Source organism: Camelus ferus, chromosome 15, assembly GCF_009834535.1.
Source record: "Camelus ferus isolate YT-003-E chromosome 15, BCGSAC_Cfer_1.0, whole genome shotgun sequence".
NCBI lineage: Eukaryota > Metazoa > Chordata > Mammalia > Artiodactyla > Camelidae > Camelus > Camelus ferus.
The window spans coordinates 49800145-49820466 of NC_045710.1; the positions used below are offsets into that span (position 1 = coordinate 49800145).

General features: G+C 47.0%; 1 protein-coding gene across 1 annotated transcript; it reads left to right on the forward strand.

The window, feature by feature from the left end:
* Positions 1-4140: 4140 nt before the first annotated feature.
* Positions 4141-19166, forward strand: PROKR1 (prokineticin receptor 1). The gene is made up of 3 exons (XM_006192784.3): positions 4141-4877; positions 6885-7520; positions 16035-19166. The coding sequence occupies exons 2-3, from the start codon at positions 7036-7038 to the stop codon at positions 16729-16731; spliced, it is 1182 nt and encodes a 393-aa protein (XP_006192846.1). The 5' UTR covers positions 4141-4877; positions 6885-7035; the 3' UTR covers positions 16732-19166.
* Positions 19167-20322: the final 1156 nt, after the last annotated feature.

The window sequence follows — 20322 nt, forward strand, 5'->3', positions numbered from 1 at the left end:
CAGGGGTGGGGGGGATGGGGAGAGTATAGCTGAGTGGTAGAGCACATGCTTAGCATGCATGAGGTCCTAGGTTCGATCCCCAGCACTCCCATGAAAATAAACAAACAAACCAACAAACAAATAAACAAACCTGATTACCACCTCCCCCCAGAAAACTTTCATGTCTAAACCAAAGGACATAATTATAGAATAATAGGATGAAGAAATGAGGTTTCAAAAGGCCTTTGAGATGATTTCTGCCAGTGGAACAGGAAAGGAAAAAAGCTCAAGATAGCTCAAGAACATGCTTCAAGGGTGAGGGACACCTAAAAGCACTAAAAAAAAAAGTGCTTTTCAAGTGAGTGGTTTCTTTTGGTTTTGTCTGGGGAGAACTCCCTGGGATGACAGATTGTCTCGGATACTGTGACTGGCCTTGCAAGTAGGATGAGGCCAGACTCCCCTGGCCGCTGGGGCAGCAGACTCTAATCACAGAAAATAGATCCAGGCTGTTGGTGTCTTTGGGGCTAGATTTCTGAAAAAAAATTACATAATTGGAGTTCCAAATTTTGTTTTTGATTTCTTTCTTTTCCTTCTTCTTCTCTTTATTATTTAAAAAACTTTTTTAATTCTAGATTTTGCTGGAAGCCTATGTAGCCCTGGTTTAACTCAGTCACAGAGACAAACAATTAAAATTGGGCCCCAGTGGATGTCTGTTTCTCAGATGGAGGGGGCTCCCCTGAATCCTTTGGCCAAAACTGACAGGGAGGGACCAAGTCCTTCAGAGGAGTCCCCACCAGGACCTGCAGTGCATAGAACCAGCAAGACTGTGTCTGCTTCCAATATTTCTGTTTCCCCCATGGGGGTCCTGGCCACTAAAACATCCCAAATACACTCTCCTGACTCTAACTCCGGAAGTCACCCAGGACTTCCCTACTCTGAAGGTCAAAAACATCTTCAATGTGGCTAACTTGACTGTGAGCCTTAAGAACTGTTCCTTGCCAGGTTTTGGAAGGGGGAAAAGGAAAGTTCTAGGTTGTACATGGTACCCAGCCTCCAAGATGGCCCCCAAATCAGTCCCCAATGATCTCCACCTCTTAGTATTCATGTACTTGTGTGGTCTCCTCCCATACGGTATCTGTGTGTGTGCGTGCGTGTGTGTGCGTGTATGTGTTTGTGTGTGTGTGTGTGTGTGTGTGTGATAAGCAGCATATTGTAGAAGTCAGGAGGCCAGCTACCACGTAGTGCGGTCACTCAGGCAGCCTAGAGCGAGCCCTACGTGATGATGAGGAACTAAAGTCTTCTGCAACAGCCGTGAAAATCAGAGGCCTGACAACAACCTTGTGAGTGAGCTTGAAGGTGGCTCCTCCCCCAAGTTGAGCCTTTAGATGAGAGTGCAGCCCAGATCTGCAACCTGACACCAATCTCATGCTGGACCTTAAACCTGGACCCCCCCACCTCAGCCCCTCCCAGATTCCTGACTCTCAGACACTCTGAGATAATATGCGTTTGTTGTCTTAAGCTGTTAATTTGGAAGGTAATTCAGCACAGTAATAGATAACTCATGCACTCTGTGCTTTGTTTTTGATTTTTTGAGTAGAAGTAAGTGGTCAGGAAGACACACAATGTGGAATGAACACATATACGCTGTATGGAATGACAGATCAGTATCTGTCTAACTCGTGTCTTCCCCGAGGGTGGGGCGGGACCAAGGAATCAGTGTGTTTAACTAGCACCCCAGAAAAATCTTATCATCAGGCAAGTCTGAGAAACAATGCAGAACAGGATTCAAAAGTGAACAAGACCCATCCCTTTTTCAGAAAACTGTGCAAGATGAGAAGCAAATTGGTACGCAGAAGTCTGTTTAAAGAGAGGCACCCAGTGGTAAGGAAGGGTGTGAAAAGCATTGGGGGAATCAAGGAATGCTTCCTGGAAGAGATGACATGCCAGCAAAGGTTGCTTAGGATCTCAGGGGGCAGTGTATGGAAAGAATCACAGAGTGCGAGTAACCAGTGGCACTTTTCAGGTGCCTGCATTTGTGCCAAGTGCTTCATCCACCTCACCTTACCTAATCCTCACAACAACCTTACCCAGTAGGAGCTAGTGTCACCCATTTTACAGATGGGAAAGCTAGGCTGTGGTTAGCACACTGCCCAGGGTCACACAGCTCCTGTGTGCAGTGGTGGGTAGAGAGGAGGCAGCGGATTTAATCACTTCCTTTAAACACTCTCCTTAATCATTCTTACGTTCCACGCTCCAGAAGACGCGAGACTCAGAGATGTGAAAGGGTGGTGACATTTTTGCAAAAGGCAGGAATTTTGTGGCAATAACAAAATTGTGAAGAAGAAGGTGTCCATGGAGGGATATGGGCCAGGGGAAGACACTGCAGGAAGTGTGGGAAGCTGGCAGTGATTTCCTAGCGCAAACTCAACTCATTCATTGAGTAAAGGAGGAAAGGGAGCCTTAGAAAAGTTATGTGACTCGCCTGACATTTGAGAGCGGCAAAGAGGAGTCAAGTCCAGATCTCTGGCAGCCCCCTTTCCATCGTGGACAACTGGAGGCCGAACTGATGCTTTGCTAAGGAGGTCTGAGCTCTCGAATAGCTTATTTTTTTTGAACAATTTTAAGTGTACAATTCAGTGACATTAAGTGTATTCACAATGTTGTGCAGCCATTACTGCTGTCCATTTCCCGAACTTTGTCATCACCCCAAACAGAAATCCTGTGTCTATTAAACAGTAACTCCCCATTCCTCCCCGCTTCTATACTTTCTAACTCTGTGAATCTGCCTATTGTAGGTACTTCATATATGTGGAGTCATGTATTTGCCCTGTTGTGTCTGGCTTTTTTCACTCACCATGATGTTTTCAATATTCACCCATTTTGTAGCCTGTATCAATTCTTTTTTTCCCCCATTTTTTTCCCACTGTAGTAAAATATACATAATACTTACCATCTTAACCATTTAAAAGTGTACAGATAAGTGAATTCAGTACACTCAAACTGTTAAAAAACCATCACCACCATGCATCACCAGAACCCTTTTTATCTTGAGAAACTAAACCTTTGTACCCATTAAATAGGAACTCCCCTTCCTTTACGTCCCCGCTCCCCAGCCTCCTGCAACTAGCATTCTATTTTCAGTTTCTATGATTTTGATGCCTCTGGGTACCACAAATAAATGGAATTATACAGTATTTGTCTTTTTGCAACTGGTGTATTTCACTTAGCATAATGTTCTTAAGGTTCAGCCATAGTGAAACATCTGTGAGAATTTCCTTCCTTTTAAAGGCTGAAAAATATTCCTTTGTATGTGTCTACTACAGTTTATTTACCCATTCATCTATCGATAGACATTTGGATTGCTTCCACCTTTTGGCTGTTGTGGTAAATGCTGCTATGAACATAGGTGTACATGTATCTGTTTGAGGCCCTGCTTTCAATTATTTTGGGACTATACCCAGAGGTGAAATTATCTGGATCAAATGAAAAAAAATTTTTTTTTAAATTTTTTGAGGACTTGCCATACTGTTTTCCACAGTGGCTGCATCATTTTACCTTCCCACCAACCTTGACTTCTGTGTTAGAGGTTCAGAGAACTGCTTTCTGGAAAGCAAGGAAGTGGCGAGAGGGGAAGAGTGTGGATGCCAGAGAGAGGTGGGGGACAAGGGTGCCAATTTCTCCACATCCGCTACAACATTTGTTATACTTCATTACTTTTTTAAAGGATGAGAAATGTTCTAATGTATGCAAATACCACGTTTGAAAAATCCATGCATCAGTTGATGAACATTTGGGCCGTTTCCACCTTTTGGGCTGTTGTCAGTATCTCTGCTATGTACATTGGTACACAAGGATCCGAGTCTCTGCGTTTGATTTCTTTGGAAGTGGAATTGCTGGATCAGAAAGTAATTTTATACTTAACTTCTTGAGAAATTTGTAGCCTTTTGGAGGAGATGTGTGCTCTGTAAGTCATCTCTGGCCACCCTAGCTCTCTGAAAAGACATTCTTGCTGGTGGTGGTGGAGGGGGGCGCTCCTCCCTCTCTCAGGCATCCACACTGTCCCCCTCCCTCCACTTCCTTGCTTTCCAGAAAGCAGTTCTCTGAGCCTCTAACACAGAGGTCAGGCGGCCGAAACGAAGCTGAGTCCGCTGTCCAGTTGGGCTTGCCCGAGGGAACGAGCTTTGGGTGACGCCCAGCGTGTCCTGCGAGGGCAGCGTGGGCCGGAGTGGGGGCAGCTCTCGGTGCTCTGAAATCGGCCCGGCGCATCGGGACGGACCGCCCCCCCGGCGGTGGCCCCCGGGCCGCCCAGGTGAGCCGGCGGGGAGGTGCGGAGCCCCGGGGCGGCCGCAGCGGTGCGCGGTGCGAGCCTCCGGCGCCAGGTCCGCGCTGCGCCCCGCGGCGAGAGCCATCGCCCGAGTTCCCGCCCCAGGCGGCCGTTCCGAAGCCTGAGCCCAGGGAACGCGAGCTCCCTGCGGCGTGTCCTCGCCTGGAGCTGCCGCCTCTGCGTCCCCGACGCTCTGGCCCCGGGGCGACTCCCGGGTCCCCAGCCGCGCGCGTGCCCGGGCGACCCGACGTGCCCCTGCCTGGAGCCCGGCCACCCTGTGCCTCCGGGAGCCTCGCAGACCCCGCCTAGCACGCCTCCCCGAGCCGTGGCCCTGGGCGCCCCGCGGCCACCGGGGCGGGGACAGCGAGCGCGGAGGGTGGCCTCACCGCGTCCTCGGATCTGCGGCGGCGAGAGCGCAACTCCCTTCCGAGCCCAGTCGGGAAAGAGCCCGGAGCGGAGGAAGGAGAGAGGGAACCTGTGCTCTGCCTGCGGGCCTTTGAAACAACCGGCTCGTGTCCCCGCTCCCGGAATGAAGAGCTCAGGACCCTGTCCGCCCGGCGCCGAGATGCCTCAGGTACCGAGCGCGCCCTCCGGGGCGATGCTCCAAGGACTCCGCGGGGCGCCGGCCGCCGGGGCGCTGGGGCTGTGGAACCGGGAGGGAGCTTTACAACAGACTCGCATTCAGTTCATTGCTTCAGGGGGAGCCGGGCTTCTCCCTCCTTCTGCCCTTAGGCGCAGCCCCTGAGGCTCTGAGAACAAAGTTGGGAGCAGGAGAGGGCTTATCAGCAAGGGCTGAAAAGAGAGGCTTCTAGAGATCGGAAGGGTCCAGCCAGGCGGCAAGCGCTAAACTCAGGGGCTCCAGAGGACACCTGGTGGCAATGGAGTTCTGGTTGGGAGATGGGAATAAAGGAGGGAAAAAAAAAAAAAAAAAGACCACTGGATAATTTCTCCCCAAATGCCAGATTTTCTAACACCCCGTCTCCCTAAGAAGTTTCTATGACTCTGTTTTTTAAACATGACGTTGAGAATTCCACGTGGCGAGCGAGCTTGCACCTCCAGAGGTGGCGCTCCTGGGAGACACTCAGGGTCTGCGAGGGGCGAGGACTGTCCCATGGGGACTGCATCCTTCCTGCCTGGGCAGGAAGCCTGGCCCCCTCTGACTTTTCAGCTCTGGGTTCTGCTTCTCACACCTGGCAGGGACAAAGGGCAGGGCCTGAGAGGGGCAGAACTGATGGCTCCGAGGCAGGAGAAAATCTGAGAAAAATGGAGGTGAGGAGTTGGGGAAAGAGATGGGACTAGGGCTGAGCCTCCCCCGGGGAGCAGGGGACTTGAGTCCTCCCCGCAAAGACAGGCCCCAGATGTGTCACCTTTGAGGGATGCAGGCAACAGGCTTTCCTGGGGGATCCTGGGTGGCGGTGGGGGTCTTCCTTGTGCCTCCTTTTTCCAGGAGCCGCAGATTTCCACACTCCCCTTCCCTCTGCGGGTTTCCTGATCTCTGTGGAGCTCTCCAGACCCCAGCTGTCTCCTTACATCCCAGCAACCTAGTCTGATGTTTGCAGGCTCTGGGAGGGACGGGGGCTGCAGCAAGAGGGCAAGGGTCTGGGGGACCCTGGCTCCCTCCTGGTTCTCCGTCCTGGCAGTGCAACTGACAACCCTCTCCCGAGACCCCAGCCCCATCCTGTGCTGTGGTCCAGTCATCTGGATCAAGATTGCCCTTCTCTTCCTGGCAGCTGACTGAGGAGGCCTGAGTGGGTCCTCACTGGTAATCCCTTGCAGCCCTAGGGTGTAACACCCTCCCTCTCCAGGGACCTCGGTGCTTTATAGACATCATTGATTTCTTGCCTGGAGGATTTTGAAACTCTGAGCAGTTAAGCTATTTATCTCAGAACATACAACTAGCCAGGGGAGGATTTCGCTCCAGAGTCCTCTCTAAGCCACTTGGTGATTAAGCTGTGACTTTACCCCTGTAGTTTTGTCTGGGGACAGGCCTTGGTAAATACTGTGCCTGGCTTCTAGGGTCACAGCAGACTTGGATGTGGGAACAGGAAGCCCAGAAGGGAGAGGGGAAGGCGGCCACTAGATAGACTCTGTGATTTTAAAGCAGTGTTTTCCCAGAAGGAAGGAGGCCAGCTCATGTCTCAAAGCCTCCCCTCTTCCATGGTATTCAGAATAATTTCTTTTAAGCCACAGAATGGGACAATTCCACAAGGACAAAGTTCAGGCTGCTGGGACAAGGAACGGAATTTGGAGTAGGTCACTTCAATTCTCTTCAGCCTCCCCACATTCCTAACTTTGGTCCCCGAGAAAAAGTGCAACATGAAAAAGTGCAACATTTCAGTCTTCCGTGGAATAGAAATAAACTGAGTCGGTGCCTATTTGTCTCTCGAACAGTCTGACCTTTCCTGGATGAGTAGGGTATGTGGTTTTGTTCATTTGCTTCCTTCCACTGGTTCCTTTATTTCCATTCCATCACCCAATATTCACTCTGAGCAGGTGGCTAATGGGTCAGCTTAGGTTATAGTATGGTTTAAAACTTGGCCAGGTTCACTTACATATGTAGCTAATTGTTTGTGTTTCAAAGGCTTAGAATGGAGCTTGGTTACTGGACCCCAAGGATGACATGCTGACTCATTAAGGGAGACCTGAGTGTCAGCAGAAAGGAGGGACCTCAGCCTCTTAACATCACCCCAGAGGAATTCCCAGGAGTGTTACTCAAGGCTTCACCTGGCCAGATGGAGGTCACCATGGGGGTCATGGATGAGAATGTCACCAATACTTCAGCCAATTATTTTTCTATGCTCGACCCCCATGGAGCCCACACTGCTTCCTTCCCATTCAACTTCAGCTATGGCGACTACGATATGCCCTTGGATGAAGATGAGGACGTGACCAATTCCCGGACCTTCTTTGCTGCTAAGATTGTCATCGGCATGGCCCTGGTGGGCATCATGCTGGTCTGTGGTATTGGCAACTTCATCTTCATCGCTGCCCTGGCCCGCTACAAGAAGCTGCGAAACCTCACCAATCTGCTCATTGCCAACTTGGCCATCTCCGATTTCCTGGTGGCCATTGTCTGCTGCCCCTTTGAGATGGACTACTACGTGGTGCGCCAGCTCTCCTGGGAGCACGGCCACGTCCTGTGCGCCTCTGTCAACTACCTGCGCACCGTCTCTCTCTACGTCTCCACCAATGCCCTGCTGGCCATCGCCATCGACAGGTGAGTGAGGGCTGGGGACAACGAAGGAAGGGGCTGTTGTAACTGATGAGAGGTATCTGTGTTCCCCCGAGGTGTGGATGCATGGGGGCTCAAAGGTGGTCCAATTATTGAACAGTGAGAAGAGTTCTAGTTTTTTCAGCTGTAAGCAGCAGGAGGTGGCAGAGCCCCCTGGAGTTGAGCAGTGGGACAGCTTTGGGTCCCACTTCTACGGGCACGCTCCTAGATGTTGGATCTGGCCAAGATTTAGAGGTAGACAGCTACAAGGAGGTGTGGAAGGGCAAGGTTAAGTTCCTGGAAATCTTGAGGAAGGTCTCTATCTCATCAAGACTTCCTCTACTAAAACATCTCTCATCAAGGCTACAATTGCTGGTGGTGGTGTCTTTGCTGCCATTCCACACATCCACAAATCTCTGATTGGGAAGAAAGGGTAACAGAAGACTGTCTAAAGGATGCCTGCGTTTCTTATTATCTTGGGACTCTAAATAAATACTCCAACAGCTGTCCAGTGTTGGTGATTCCAGTGGACTGTATCTCCAAAAAATATAATTTTGTCTTTTTGTCATTCTGTTTGAGCAAGTTGGAAGCTTAATTAGATTTACAACCAACCAAAGTTCTGCATTCGAGTCTTAACCATATTCAAGTGTTACTGTGGCTTCAAAGAACCTATTGATTCTGAAGTCATGGGTTGAGTGTTTTTTTTTTGAAAAACTGGATTTTCATTGTGATGCAGAAGTTCTAGTAACAAACATTTGGTTTTGTATAGATACTATTTCCCTACTAACGACCCTACTGTTGCTGAAAGATCGGCCCCTGTTCCTGATGAGCTGAATAACTCAGAGACAAGGTCTTGGAGCTTAGAAGAAAAGAGGCAGATTTATTGTTTTGCCGGGGTAGGGGGACTCATAGCAGGCTAGTGCCTTCAAAACTGAACCCGTCTTAGGGTTGGGGCTTACTGATTATATAGTGAACAAGTTGGGGTGTAAAAGGGGATATTAATTAACAGAAGTCTCTGGTAAAGCTTCCTCCGGAATCTTGGCGTGTCCACCTGGTGTCATGGGGCTGTCCGGTGGTCCGGAGGGTTATCAGCCTGTGACCTTCTGTATCTGATCAGACTCATCAGGTGCCAGGAGGAACTTCAGAGGATCTGGGCATTCTCCTGACATTATCGTCCCATGACTCCCTTCCTGGGGGAATGACTCAAAATCCAAACATGATTGTAAACTTCAATTACCAGAGTAAGGCAGAACAAACAGGAAAATCAATAGCTCTGACTCTAACAATGGGCCTGGGGCTGGGAGCCGTGTCCGGTCAGTCAGATCTGCTGACCGCTCTCAAAGCAAACAGCAAGTATACGGCCAAGAATTAGTTAGCCTAAGCGCGGCCATTTTATTATTTCTCCCTCACTACTAGCACCGGTTGATTTTAAATCAAGTTCAGGGATTTGTTTTGAAAACAAACCAAAACAAAACAAAAAGGGAACATATGCTTACTTACTCTTTTTTGGTTGTTGCAGTAAAAGGTTTGTTCCTTTTCATACACTCGCAGGCCACAGTACGGAAGGGCTGTTTCTGGTGATGGTAGATAAAGACACTGCGAGCAGCCTATGCAAATCTTTCTTACACATCTTCAGTCTCGTCATTTAGTCTAATCACCTGTGCTCATGGGCCAGAGTGGTTTTTGTTCCCTTGGGACAATCTTTGCAGGCTCCTCTGCCCCAAGCCCGACTCTCATTACAAAACACCTTGTTCCAGTGTCGAGACGGTTAGCTAGAGGGTCTGATCGGGCCTCTGTGTACTTGGACCTGAACAGCCCGTCTCCCTCCCTTAACCCAGAGAGCCTGGCACACAGATGCCCTTCGTGCTGCATGGCCTCAGGGCTCTGGGGGAGGTCAGCCTGCCTCTTACAGACAGGACATCCCAGGACAGTGTTCCCGGGAGGAACACAGTGAACAGACACTGTTTTCTGAAGCCATCAGCAGGACAACCAGGCATAGAGTACCTAGAAATAAGCCACTCCTTAGGAAAGGGGGTTGACAAAGAGCCTGGCTTTAAAACCTAGAAGGTGGTCAGGGAGTTAGCACGTTAAACAGCCCTTGGTCTGCCATCCGCAGAAGGTATTCAGAGGTGTCATCCCTGGAGAAGGCTGTTTCTCCTTGGCCAAGGTCCTCCGCGTGAGTCTCCGAGCCCCATGGCGTTCTGTCCACCCAGGAACGGACCCTGGGGGAATCCACAGAAGGAGCACGAGAGGTCAGTCAGGCAGAGTATCTGCCCTCAAGAGCTCCTCCCAGCTGTCAAGAAACATCTCCAGGGACCTTGTCTCTGAAAGTGGAAGCTGCCACCAACTCTCTTGGTGCATGAACGGGACAAAACATATGGGGTCATTTCTGGAAGTTTCATTCCATCAAGACATCTTTTCACACGGGATGCTGTCAGCCACTGAGAGTGAAGTAAGCAGGTGCCTGCTGTGGGGTGGGACCCCGCTCCTTGGGGGAGACCCATTTTTATCACACGGGCTGACTCATCGAGAGGGGTAACACTGCACGAAGAAGTGGCTTCAAGGGTAATGGAAGCCAGGATAACATTAGGGCATTGGGCTATTTTGAACACGTAAGAGATAATATTTTTGTCATATCTGCCTCCATCTACTGAACGCTTTTAAACTCACGTTGTACTTTCATACAAAACTCAACTTATCTGAAATAGTGCCGGCATTTCTCTTACAGGGTGAGTTTATACAACGGAATTTAGAAACAATAAGAAAGATAAATTGGGGAACGTGCTTTGCACATGGAAACGGCTATTGTTTAGAGTGGGGTGGTGACTGGAAACTTCCACCCAGACACTGGAGGAAGGCACTGCTGTCTGCACAGGGCCATCAATGGCCTTGGCCAACTGACTGCCTGCTCCAATGCATCAAGTTCCTTTATTGATGATTGTGATCTTTGCTTCAGTTTGTTTTTATTTTTATGTGTTTTTACCATCGAATTTCAATTTTTGTGGTCTAGGGCCTCATGTGCTCAGCATTTGATCAGTGGTTTTCAGGTTTGGTTTGGTTAGTTTTAGGCAACTAATTTTGACCTTGATATAACAAAAACACTCACAGTTATAAACATGTATTTATTTTAAAAGAAATTTCTGTAGAAATAGTGTGAGCAGTTATTCTGCCTGGATTTAAACTCCCACTGCACCATCCATGAGCTGTAAGGCCGTGTGTAATTATTTGACCTCCCTCTGCCTCAGTTTTCTCATGCATAAAATGGGAATAATAAGAAAACCTCCTGTATTGGGTTGCTTTGAGGGTTAAATGAAATAATATTTGTAATTGTTTAGAACCAGGCTTAAGACAGAGTAAGCACTCAATAAACAGTGGGTGTGGCAATTTGTAAATTAACCCTTAAGGGAACGACAACAAAACCAGGTAAACTAATTAACTATTTCCGACTTCCTAACCTGTTTGCTTTCCCTGCAGTGATTGTTTTTATGATGTGATTTTTAAAATATGATACAAAGTTTCTAAGACACACAGCTCTCAAGATACAGCAGAACAGAAAAATAAAAACCCGAACCTGGCCTTGTGAAGACTGAGAAAGATCATTCCAGACAAAGGCAATTCTAAGTGCAAAGGCCTCTAGTCAGGAGCAAACCTGAAGTTTCTAGGAAGAGAGAGAAGGGCCCGGTGGCTGGCGGGAAGAAAGCAAGACTGCAGTCAGATTAACCTTCTGCCTCGTGCACGATGCCCTCTCTTGCTCCAAGGACCTCTAACAACTCCCTTGTCTACAAAATATGGCCTGAACCTTTTCATCTGCTTTTCCACCGTTTTATTATTGAGCTCCAGAGTGCCTGGCAGTCTCATGCTGGGTAAACACATTGATGTCCTGTTTTCTAAAAAAGTTGCAATCTTTTTAAGAACCGTCACCATGGTTTATTACGTGTCTGTTCATCCAGTGCCTCAGAGACTTGCTGAGGGCGAAGTTTTACTACAATGCTAGGTGCCCAGAATTCACAGGCAGCATAAAGGTTACAAAAGAAGTAAGGCAAGCCCCGATCCCTGCTCTGGGGAAACTTCCCATCCAGAGTGCAGGCAGGTGGGGGGCTAACCTATGAAAGAATTAGAAGGTAAGTAAAGGGTCAATTTTAAATGAAATTTTGAGAAAGATGAGATCATTGCGTACTGGAGTAGTCAGCGGAGGCTTCAGGCAGGAGATGGACTTTTACCTGGCCTTCAACAAATGATCAGCAGAGGTGAAGAAAAGATTTCCAAGAGGGTAGAACAGTGTTTGCAAAGGCCGAGAGGTGAGGATGCCTGAGGTGAGCGTGAGGTCCCGTGGGAGGCGTGTGGGACAGGACATGGAACATAAGGGGAGTGGAGACCCGAAAGAATAAGGTCTTATTCTAGAACATCACAAAATCTAGGCACAGGGAGTCAGGCCTGAGGGCAGTGGGGAGCTGAAAAAGACCATCAGAGGACTCTGTCCCCCCAGGTCTGGGTTTCCTCTTTGATGTGGAGACACCTGCAGTGTCCTCCAGGTGTATCTCTTGGATCTCAGGCATGTGGGGCACTGGGAGACCCTCATTTCTTTTTTTATTGAAGTATAGTCAGTTTACAATGTGTGTTAGTTTCCACTGTACAGCATAGTGATTCAGTTATATATACACATACACACATATATTCCTTTTCATATTCTTTTTCATGATAGGCCATTACAAGGTATTGAATATAGTTCCCTGTGCTCTACAGTAGGACTTTGTTGTTTATCTGTTTATATATAGTAGTTAATATCTGCAAATCCCAAACTCCCAATTTACCATCCCACCCCCGCATAACCATAAGTTTGTTTTCTATGTCCATGAGTCTGTCTCTGTTTTGTAAATAAGTTCATTTGTGCCCTTTTTTGCCTTAGATTCCACATATGAGTGATATCATATGGTATTTTTCTTTCTCTTTCTGGCTTACTTCACTTAGAATGACAATCTCCAGGTCCATCCATATTGCTGCAAATGGCATTATTTCATTCTTTTTTTTAAATGGCTAAGTCGCAATCCATTGTATATATATACCACGTCTATTTTATCCAATCATGTGTCAGTGGACATTTAGGTTGCTTCCCTGTCTTGGCTATTGTAAATAGTGCTGCTGTGAACATTGGGGTGCATGTAGCTTTTTGAATTAGTTTCCTCTGGAAATATGCCCAGAAGGGGGATTGCTGGATCATAGGGTAAGTCTATGGTCATAGGTAAGTTTTTTAAGGAATCTTCCTCCTTTCTTCTACCCAGAATCCAAGAGGAGCTGGCCAATCCGCCTGCCCATCGGCAGCTCTCCTATACTGCCTGGGTGAGGCAGCCAAGGCGCGGGTAACAGTACTCAGCCGTAGGAAGCACAGATGCTCCCTGGTGACCTTAATGGTCGGGGCCAGCTGGCCCAAGGGGCAGGTTGTGCATTTGCTACCCATCCCGTGACCCACCTAGTCGCTACTGTGACCACCATTTCCATGACTAGATCTGGGGCTGAGTTCTGGGGACAGAGAGGGAGCTCAAATGCTCTTTGCTTTCTTTTTTCTTTATGGTGGGGGGAGGTAATTAGGTTTACTCATTGATGTATTCTTAGAGGAGGTACTGGGGATTGAACCCAGGACCTCATGCATGCTAAGCATGCGCTCTACCACTTGAGCTATACCCTCTTTGCTTAATCACCTGGCCCACAATCATCACACAATTACTGATCAGGCACTTCTTTGTCCAGCAGCCTTTATTCTTTGTTCTCTGGGAAATGCTGGCTCTCAGCGGATCTGGACCTGAGCCATTGTAGTGGTGGACACGCATGCCAAGCCAAGGGCATACTCATAAGCAAAGAAAAATAGCTGCCAATTGTCTGACTCCTTTTTGGAACATCAATAGGTAGAAACCAACTATGAAGAAAAGAGGAGAGGGTCTGCTAAGATGCCAGGATGGCAGGAGGAAGGGGTATGGCTTGCTCTGGTTGGAAAGAGAAGGAACAAATGGCAGATTGGAGGGCCCACTGGATTTGGAGCAAGATCCAGAAGGGTCTGCATCATGGTTTTGTCAATTACTAGCCATGTGGCTTTCAACAGGTTATTTAACTTCTCCAAACCTCAGTTTGCTCATCTGTAAGATGGGCATCTTTGTTGTCTTAGCCATTCAACAGGGTTGGAGTTATGTGGGTATTGTAAACTGCTTTACAAACTTAAGCAAGTATCACCAGTAATGGAGTTGTGCGCCTAGCATAGCCAAGGCTGGTGGCAATCCTTGAAACAGTTTTCTGCAGTGTGCCTATTGGCAGATGTATTTGGAAGGCCTCCTGCACATTCCTGGTGCTAACCTTGGGGACGGACGTGGGGTGATGTCAGGATGAAATAACTAGGTAATCACAGATTACCTTGAAGATTAAATTTTGATGTGAAGATAAATAAATCCACTAAAACAAAAAGTAGTAGAGAACTTGCAAATGCAGTATTTGCCAATAAAAGGTGACAGAAAATTGCTGTGTATACAGAATAGCTCTGAAAAATACATTTGGATACGACCAGTTTCTTGTATATTCATAGCCTATGTTATGTGCTGTGTCTCATTGGAGCCTCAGAGTATCTCAGTGAGCTTGGCCGTGCTGTTGATATTCCCATGTCACAGATGAGGAAATTGAGTCCACAAGCTAAGGAAATGACAAATTCACATAGCAAGTTTGTGGCAAAGCTGGGATTAGATTCTTGGTATTCTGACTCCTAGATCAGCATTCTCTTCTACGTGTTTGTTGAAAAAACACTGAGTTTGAAACATCATAGACTTAGGGAATGACTAGTGGGCAAAGAAGGAATAGAACTATAGAGTGAACACTCAGAGAGTAAGCAAGTATGAATATAGACATATTCTTTGGCAGAGCAATCAGCAGAACGCGGTGGGGGAGAGAGCTGGTGGGAGCAAAAGCTCTAAACTCTTAGTTTTGGTTATGACTCAGAGGAGGTTTGGTGCCCTCCTTATTGCAGGAGCACTGGGGTCTTTACGAAGGCCCTTCGTGTGTGCGCACGGACAAAAGCATTGGCAACACCCCACAGACACTCCCATTCCACTGTCAGCATCCACCCTGGGAGACTGGTGAGTGCCAGCGATTGTTGCCGGTGGTGGAGTGTGTCAAGCAGCCAGCTGGGTGTCCAGAGGGTGGATCCAACCCATCTAACTTCATCAAACATCTGGGAGCTAGAGCAGGAGTCTTGCTGCCGTGAAGTCTCCAAATGACACTCAATGGAGTTGGCTGTCTGTGTGGCAGGGACGGTCAGGAGCAGCAGGAATATGATCAGAACAAAAAATAAGAAGGAATCTCCTCTTCCAATCAAAATCCCAAGAAATATGACCTCAAAGGGATTGGCTGCAAAGGAAACAGCCTTGTGTGGCTTTCCCTCGGGCCCCTGTCACGTTGGCTCTTGGCTCCACCTGGGATAAGCTGTGGACATGTGAGAATGTGTTTATTTCCAGTGTTGATTACTCATTCCCGCCCACTTCACTTCCCATCTTTCTCTTCTCCCGCGTCTACCGCCTGCCAGACACAGAAAGTCTTCCAGGAAACTAGAGCTCTCTGCATAAGTATGTGTATTCTCTCTGGAAAGGAGGCTTTCATGCTGCACAGATGACTCACATCCCCCAGAAAGTGCTCTCTCTTGGTTCCTGGACCACTGTGCTAACAGCCGTGTGGTTTTGGGGGAAAGAACAAAAGCAATGTCTTTTACTGTCTGTTGCTTGGTGGTTTCAAAAACGTGTTCATGTATATTCTCAATTGATTTTCAAGCCAACCATATGAGATAGGGTTAAATGTTTTCTATCCAGAGTCCTGTGGTACATGACCTTGAGAAAGTCACTCATCTCTCACTAAGCTCCGTTTTTCAACCTGGAAAATAAGATGAATGGTCATATGCTTTTCCTCTACCTTTGCATGGAGAGCAATATTTTTTAAAATGTGGAATGAAGACAAAATTTTGCCCACTGTTTCTAACAGAAAGGGCAAATTCTCCCAACAGTTCTTTGGAATGATCAGATCCTTTTAACTCTAAACTGTGGGGGTAATTAGGATGAATGACCCTGAAAACAGGAAGGATCTGGGAACAGTGCCAGGCTAGAAACTCATAGGAGATGTTATTATTATATTTAATAATAATAGTTACCATTTATTGAGTACACTTTCAAAACTTTCAAAAGTACCACTTTCAAAACTGTGCCAGAAATAGTGTATATATTATCCCATTTAATCTTTAAAAACAAACAAACAGAAAAACGTTTGCAGATAAGCAAATGGAGAGTCAGGGAGATTAAACAAAACATGCCTGAGCTTGCACAGCTTGTAAGAGGTGCAGCTGGGTCTGGCATTCAAGGCTCCCCTTCCCGAAGCCTGCCTACCATTGCTCTTTCCTCCACAGGTACCATTTGATTGTGCCTCAGTGTTACAAAAATAATATCATCTTCCAGCTCTTCCTCATCCCAGTGGTTGATCCCATTTGTGTTCTTGTCCTAGATATCTGGCCATTGTCCACCCGCTGAGACCCCGGATGAAGTATCAAACAGCCACGGGCTTGATTGCCTTGGTGTGGATGGTGTCCATCCTCATTGCCATACCCTCAGCCTACTTCACAACCGAAACGGTCCTCATCATTGTCAGGAGCCAAGAGAAGATCTTCTGCGGCCAGATCTGGCCGGTAGACCAGCAGATCTACTACAAGTCCTACTTCCTCTTCATCTTTGGCCTGGAGTTCGTGGGCCCGGTGGTCACCATGACCCTGTGCTATGCCAGGATCTCCCGGGAACTCTGGTTCAAGGCTGTCCCTGGTTTCCAGACGGAGCAGATCCGGAAGCGACTGCGCTGCCGCCGGAAGACGGTGCTGGTGCTCATGTGCATCCTCACCGCCTACGTGCTGTGCTGGGCGCCCTTCTACGGCTTCACCATCGTGCGCGACTTCTTCCCCACTGTGTTCGTGAAGGAGAAGCACTATCTCACGGCTTTCTACGTCGTCGAGTGCATCGCCATGAGCAACAGTATGATCAACACCGTGTGCTTCGTGACCGTCAAGAACAACACCATCAAGTACTTCAAGAAGATCATGCTACTCCACTGGAGGGCTTCTTACAACGGAAGTAAGTCCAGCGGCGACCTTGACCTCAAAACCATGGGGGTGCCTGCCACTGAAGAGGTGGACTGCATCAGGCTGAAATAGCTCTCAACGTTTAAACACAGAACAGGACCTTTGGGACACTGACCAGTGTGCTTAGGTACACACCATCAACCAAGAACTCTTGGTTTGCTGCAGAGGGCACAGTAAATGGACAAACGTGGGAACACTGTATTCAAGGAGCTCCGGAATTTCTAAAACTGGTGTGACTAGACACCATTACCTGTGGCTGACACTCACTGAGCATCTAATTTGTGCAATGAGTAGGCACTGGTGAAACTTATATATGTTGATGACATTTCATTGACGTAATAGGGATTAAACCAAGAAAAATATTGGTACACAGACAATTTGGAATAATGGGGTTTCCAGAAGGCAACCACAGTAGGCATCTAAGACTGTGGTACATGTGTTTGTAGGGTGAGGGTCTCTCTGGACCATCTCAGCTACTCATCAGACACTGATGCAGCCCAACTCTGGGACTGTTAATAGGCTTGAGTTCACTCCTAGCATTTGCAGGGCTGGGCAAGAATACAAAAATCCTCCTGGCTCTTTCTGAAACCTTCTCTTCTCATCACTGGTCCTGACTCTCACCCTGGGCCCCCAGGAAAGAAACGGGACATCCAGATGGTTGGAGGGGTACCCAACAATGAGATTCAGTGCACCTACAGGCTTACTGAGGGCCCGTCCCTCTTTCTAGCTCACCTTCTTTGTTTGGCATTTTGAATTTTGGAATTTGCAAATTTGGAACCAGAAGATCTGATCCAGCCTTGGCTCCATCACCTGTGTGGGCAAGGTAAAGCCCCTCGGTGGGGATGGAGACCATCCTTGTGATAGGTACCAGTGAGGTGGTTGTGAAGAGCCAATGAGATGATATATGGGAAAACTCTTTCAAGCATGCAAGTAATCAAAAGAATGAACCAATATCTGTTGTTGTGCCGTGGACAAGGGAAGACTTGTCACCTTGGTTTATGTATCTAGAAACACCACCATCCCTTTTCACTATTCTTTGTGTGAATTATTCCCTTACCCTTCTTAACAGTGCTATGCATGCATTATGTTCCTAATAACATGCTGTTACAACAAGGCAATGATATTTGGTGGCAGAAGTGTGAAAGGAAATGGGAGCTTGGTCTCCAGTCAGAAGATGAGCTCTGGGTTTTAGAAACTTCAGAATTAGAGCATCTTTGTGATCACAGAAATAGCGACTGATGTCTGTTCCTATGCCTGTTTGTAACCAGCCTAAATCTGAACAGTGTAATACTTGTTTCTCAGTCTCATTTTATTTTCATGACATGAAGGTATACAGCTATAGAGTGGATTTGTCCTTTTCTTCTTAAATAATTCTAGAGCAGCATATTATAGTGCTATTTAATTGACATGTGTTTGGCGTTTCCCCCTCCAACTATAGTCAACTCTTTATTTTTGGTAGCAAAGTTTATTTTTTTAATAGTTACTGTATTTCCCTGGAAGACACATTTCAAAAAACTGTTTATTTCTTCCTGTTCATCAGCCAGCAGACTTACCCTACAGTTTAACCAGAATACTCTTAGAGAATAAAAGCTAATTCAATATTAGCCTAAAGCCAACATACTTTGAAAACAATTCTTATTTTTTATAAAATTACATATTGCATGCTAAAATTAAGAAAGTATTTGGACTAAAAATTAATAAGATGATATAACTTGTCATTATGCTCGTCTTTTCCATTAGGAATGATAAACAAGAGTTGACTGTATTAAATAGGAGGGTTTTTTTTAATATGTGACAACCAAACCTCTTGCTGATTTTCAGCCTAAAATACCACATTTTCACTTGTTTACCCTTCTGTACTATTTCTAGATATTGTGCCTGTGATTTTACAGTGAATGAAAGTGTTATCAAGTGAAATTTAACAATCTGTATGTATATAATCCCTGACTGGAGTGTTCCTATAACTTCCACCCTCCCACATCCTGTTCCGAGTTACAGTGTGACGTGTTTTTGAGTGAGCCCTGCATAGTGCTGATTCCATGACCTTACGGATTCTGAGAACAATGCTGATGCGTGATCTTCTTGCCTACAAACTTCTCTCTGTCCTAACGAGATTTGACTGATTTATCTCTTCTTCCTGTAAGTCTGCTTTGGTAAAACCATTAATACTTTTTAGCATCTGAGTGCCAAGACTGGAAGTCCGAGGACCACTTTGTGCCTATTACAGAAGCTAGAGCTAAAACTTTGAATAGGTTCAATGTCTGCACGTGGAAGTTGAACCAGGAGATGAACCTCCGATACCACGTCACGTTCAAATTCGTGGCTGATTCATCGCACTGAGTGGTGGTCTGCCCCGCTGATGGCATCTCCAAAAACTGGTGGACAGCCCAACAAGGTGGCACTCGCGCTGACGTGTTTCTTTTCTGTCCTCAAAATACTTTCATTATGCAAAGAGATATCACATTGTCACATACTGAAGAATAAAAACACAATTTTGTAAAATCAAACCATCTGTTTTTCACTAAAATGAAAGAAAAGGGCAGGTTTAGAACCAAGCTTTTAGAGGTTTTGCCTAGTGAGCAGACATTTAAAAAATATATTTCTTAAATCAGAGACACCATGGGAGTGGTGGTCACCACAGCAAGCCCTCAAGCGTGAAACAAGTTCCATGCTCATTGTGGAAAAGAATGCTAAAGAATTTGTGAGATTGCCAGCAAATTATAAATGTGTGTCCTGCTTCTTGAAAAACAGAAATTTTGGACTGTGTCCATGAGGAATGAGTCTAGCTCTCTTTCCTGGAGTGTGAGAATATCGAATTCCAATCATTAATTTTTACAGTTAATGAAACTGAAGCCCAGAGTGGGGAAGAGAAGTTCAAGGTCACACAGCTGATCACTGTAAGAGCCAGGGTGAGACCCCAAAGCTCCCATGGAGCTCAGTCCAGAGGTTCCCTGCCACAGCACTCATGGGTTCGGGGAGCATCAATCTTGGAAAGAGAAGGATCCTTTCCAAGAATCCTTGAGGTGACTGTTCACCTCCACTCTAGCCTTCTCTGGAGACCCTTAAAGAGTTTAGCAGAGACATTCCTGGTTCTTTTATGAGCCAAGTTGAGCTCATCCTACCCCTGGGAACTCAGCACAGACGTGGAGATCAGGAGGCTTTAGGGGAGAACTCCTAAAAAGTGATTACAGCTGGTCTGTCCTTACCTTGCTTAGCTGGGGGTCCCTAAGGATATGAAAGAAAAGATACCAGGTCCCCATCCCTGAAGACAGCTGCCGCTCCCTAGAAAAGCAGAGGGGAGAGGTAAAGAAGACAGGCTTGGCCGGATGTCCAGATGGCCGGCAGGCCTACGTGTTCGGAGTTCAGCGGCATCAGAAGTGAAGATGTGAGTTGGGGAGGCTTTTTGGACAAGGTCAGGCTTGAACTGAACTGGACAAGTGGGGTGTAGAGAAGCAGAGTGCAAGCACTCCGCAGGGGAAGAGAAACAATACCTTTTTCTGCTCTTGGAAACCAAAATGATTTTCGCTAGGGAGAAAAAAGGCTTCTCACACAATGATAGGATTGTCATCCCTGGAAGAGGGAACTAAAACCGGAGAAACACTCAGAAACCTAAATAATATTGCAGCCTTATCTGAGAGGGGGTTCTCGTACGAGGACGAAAAG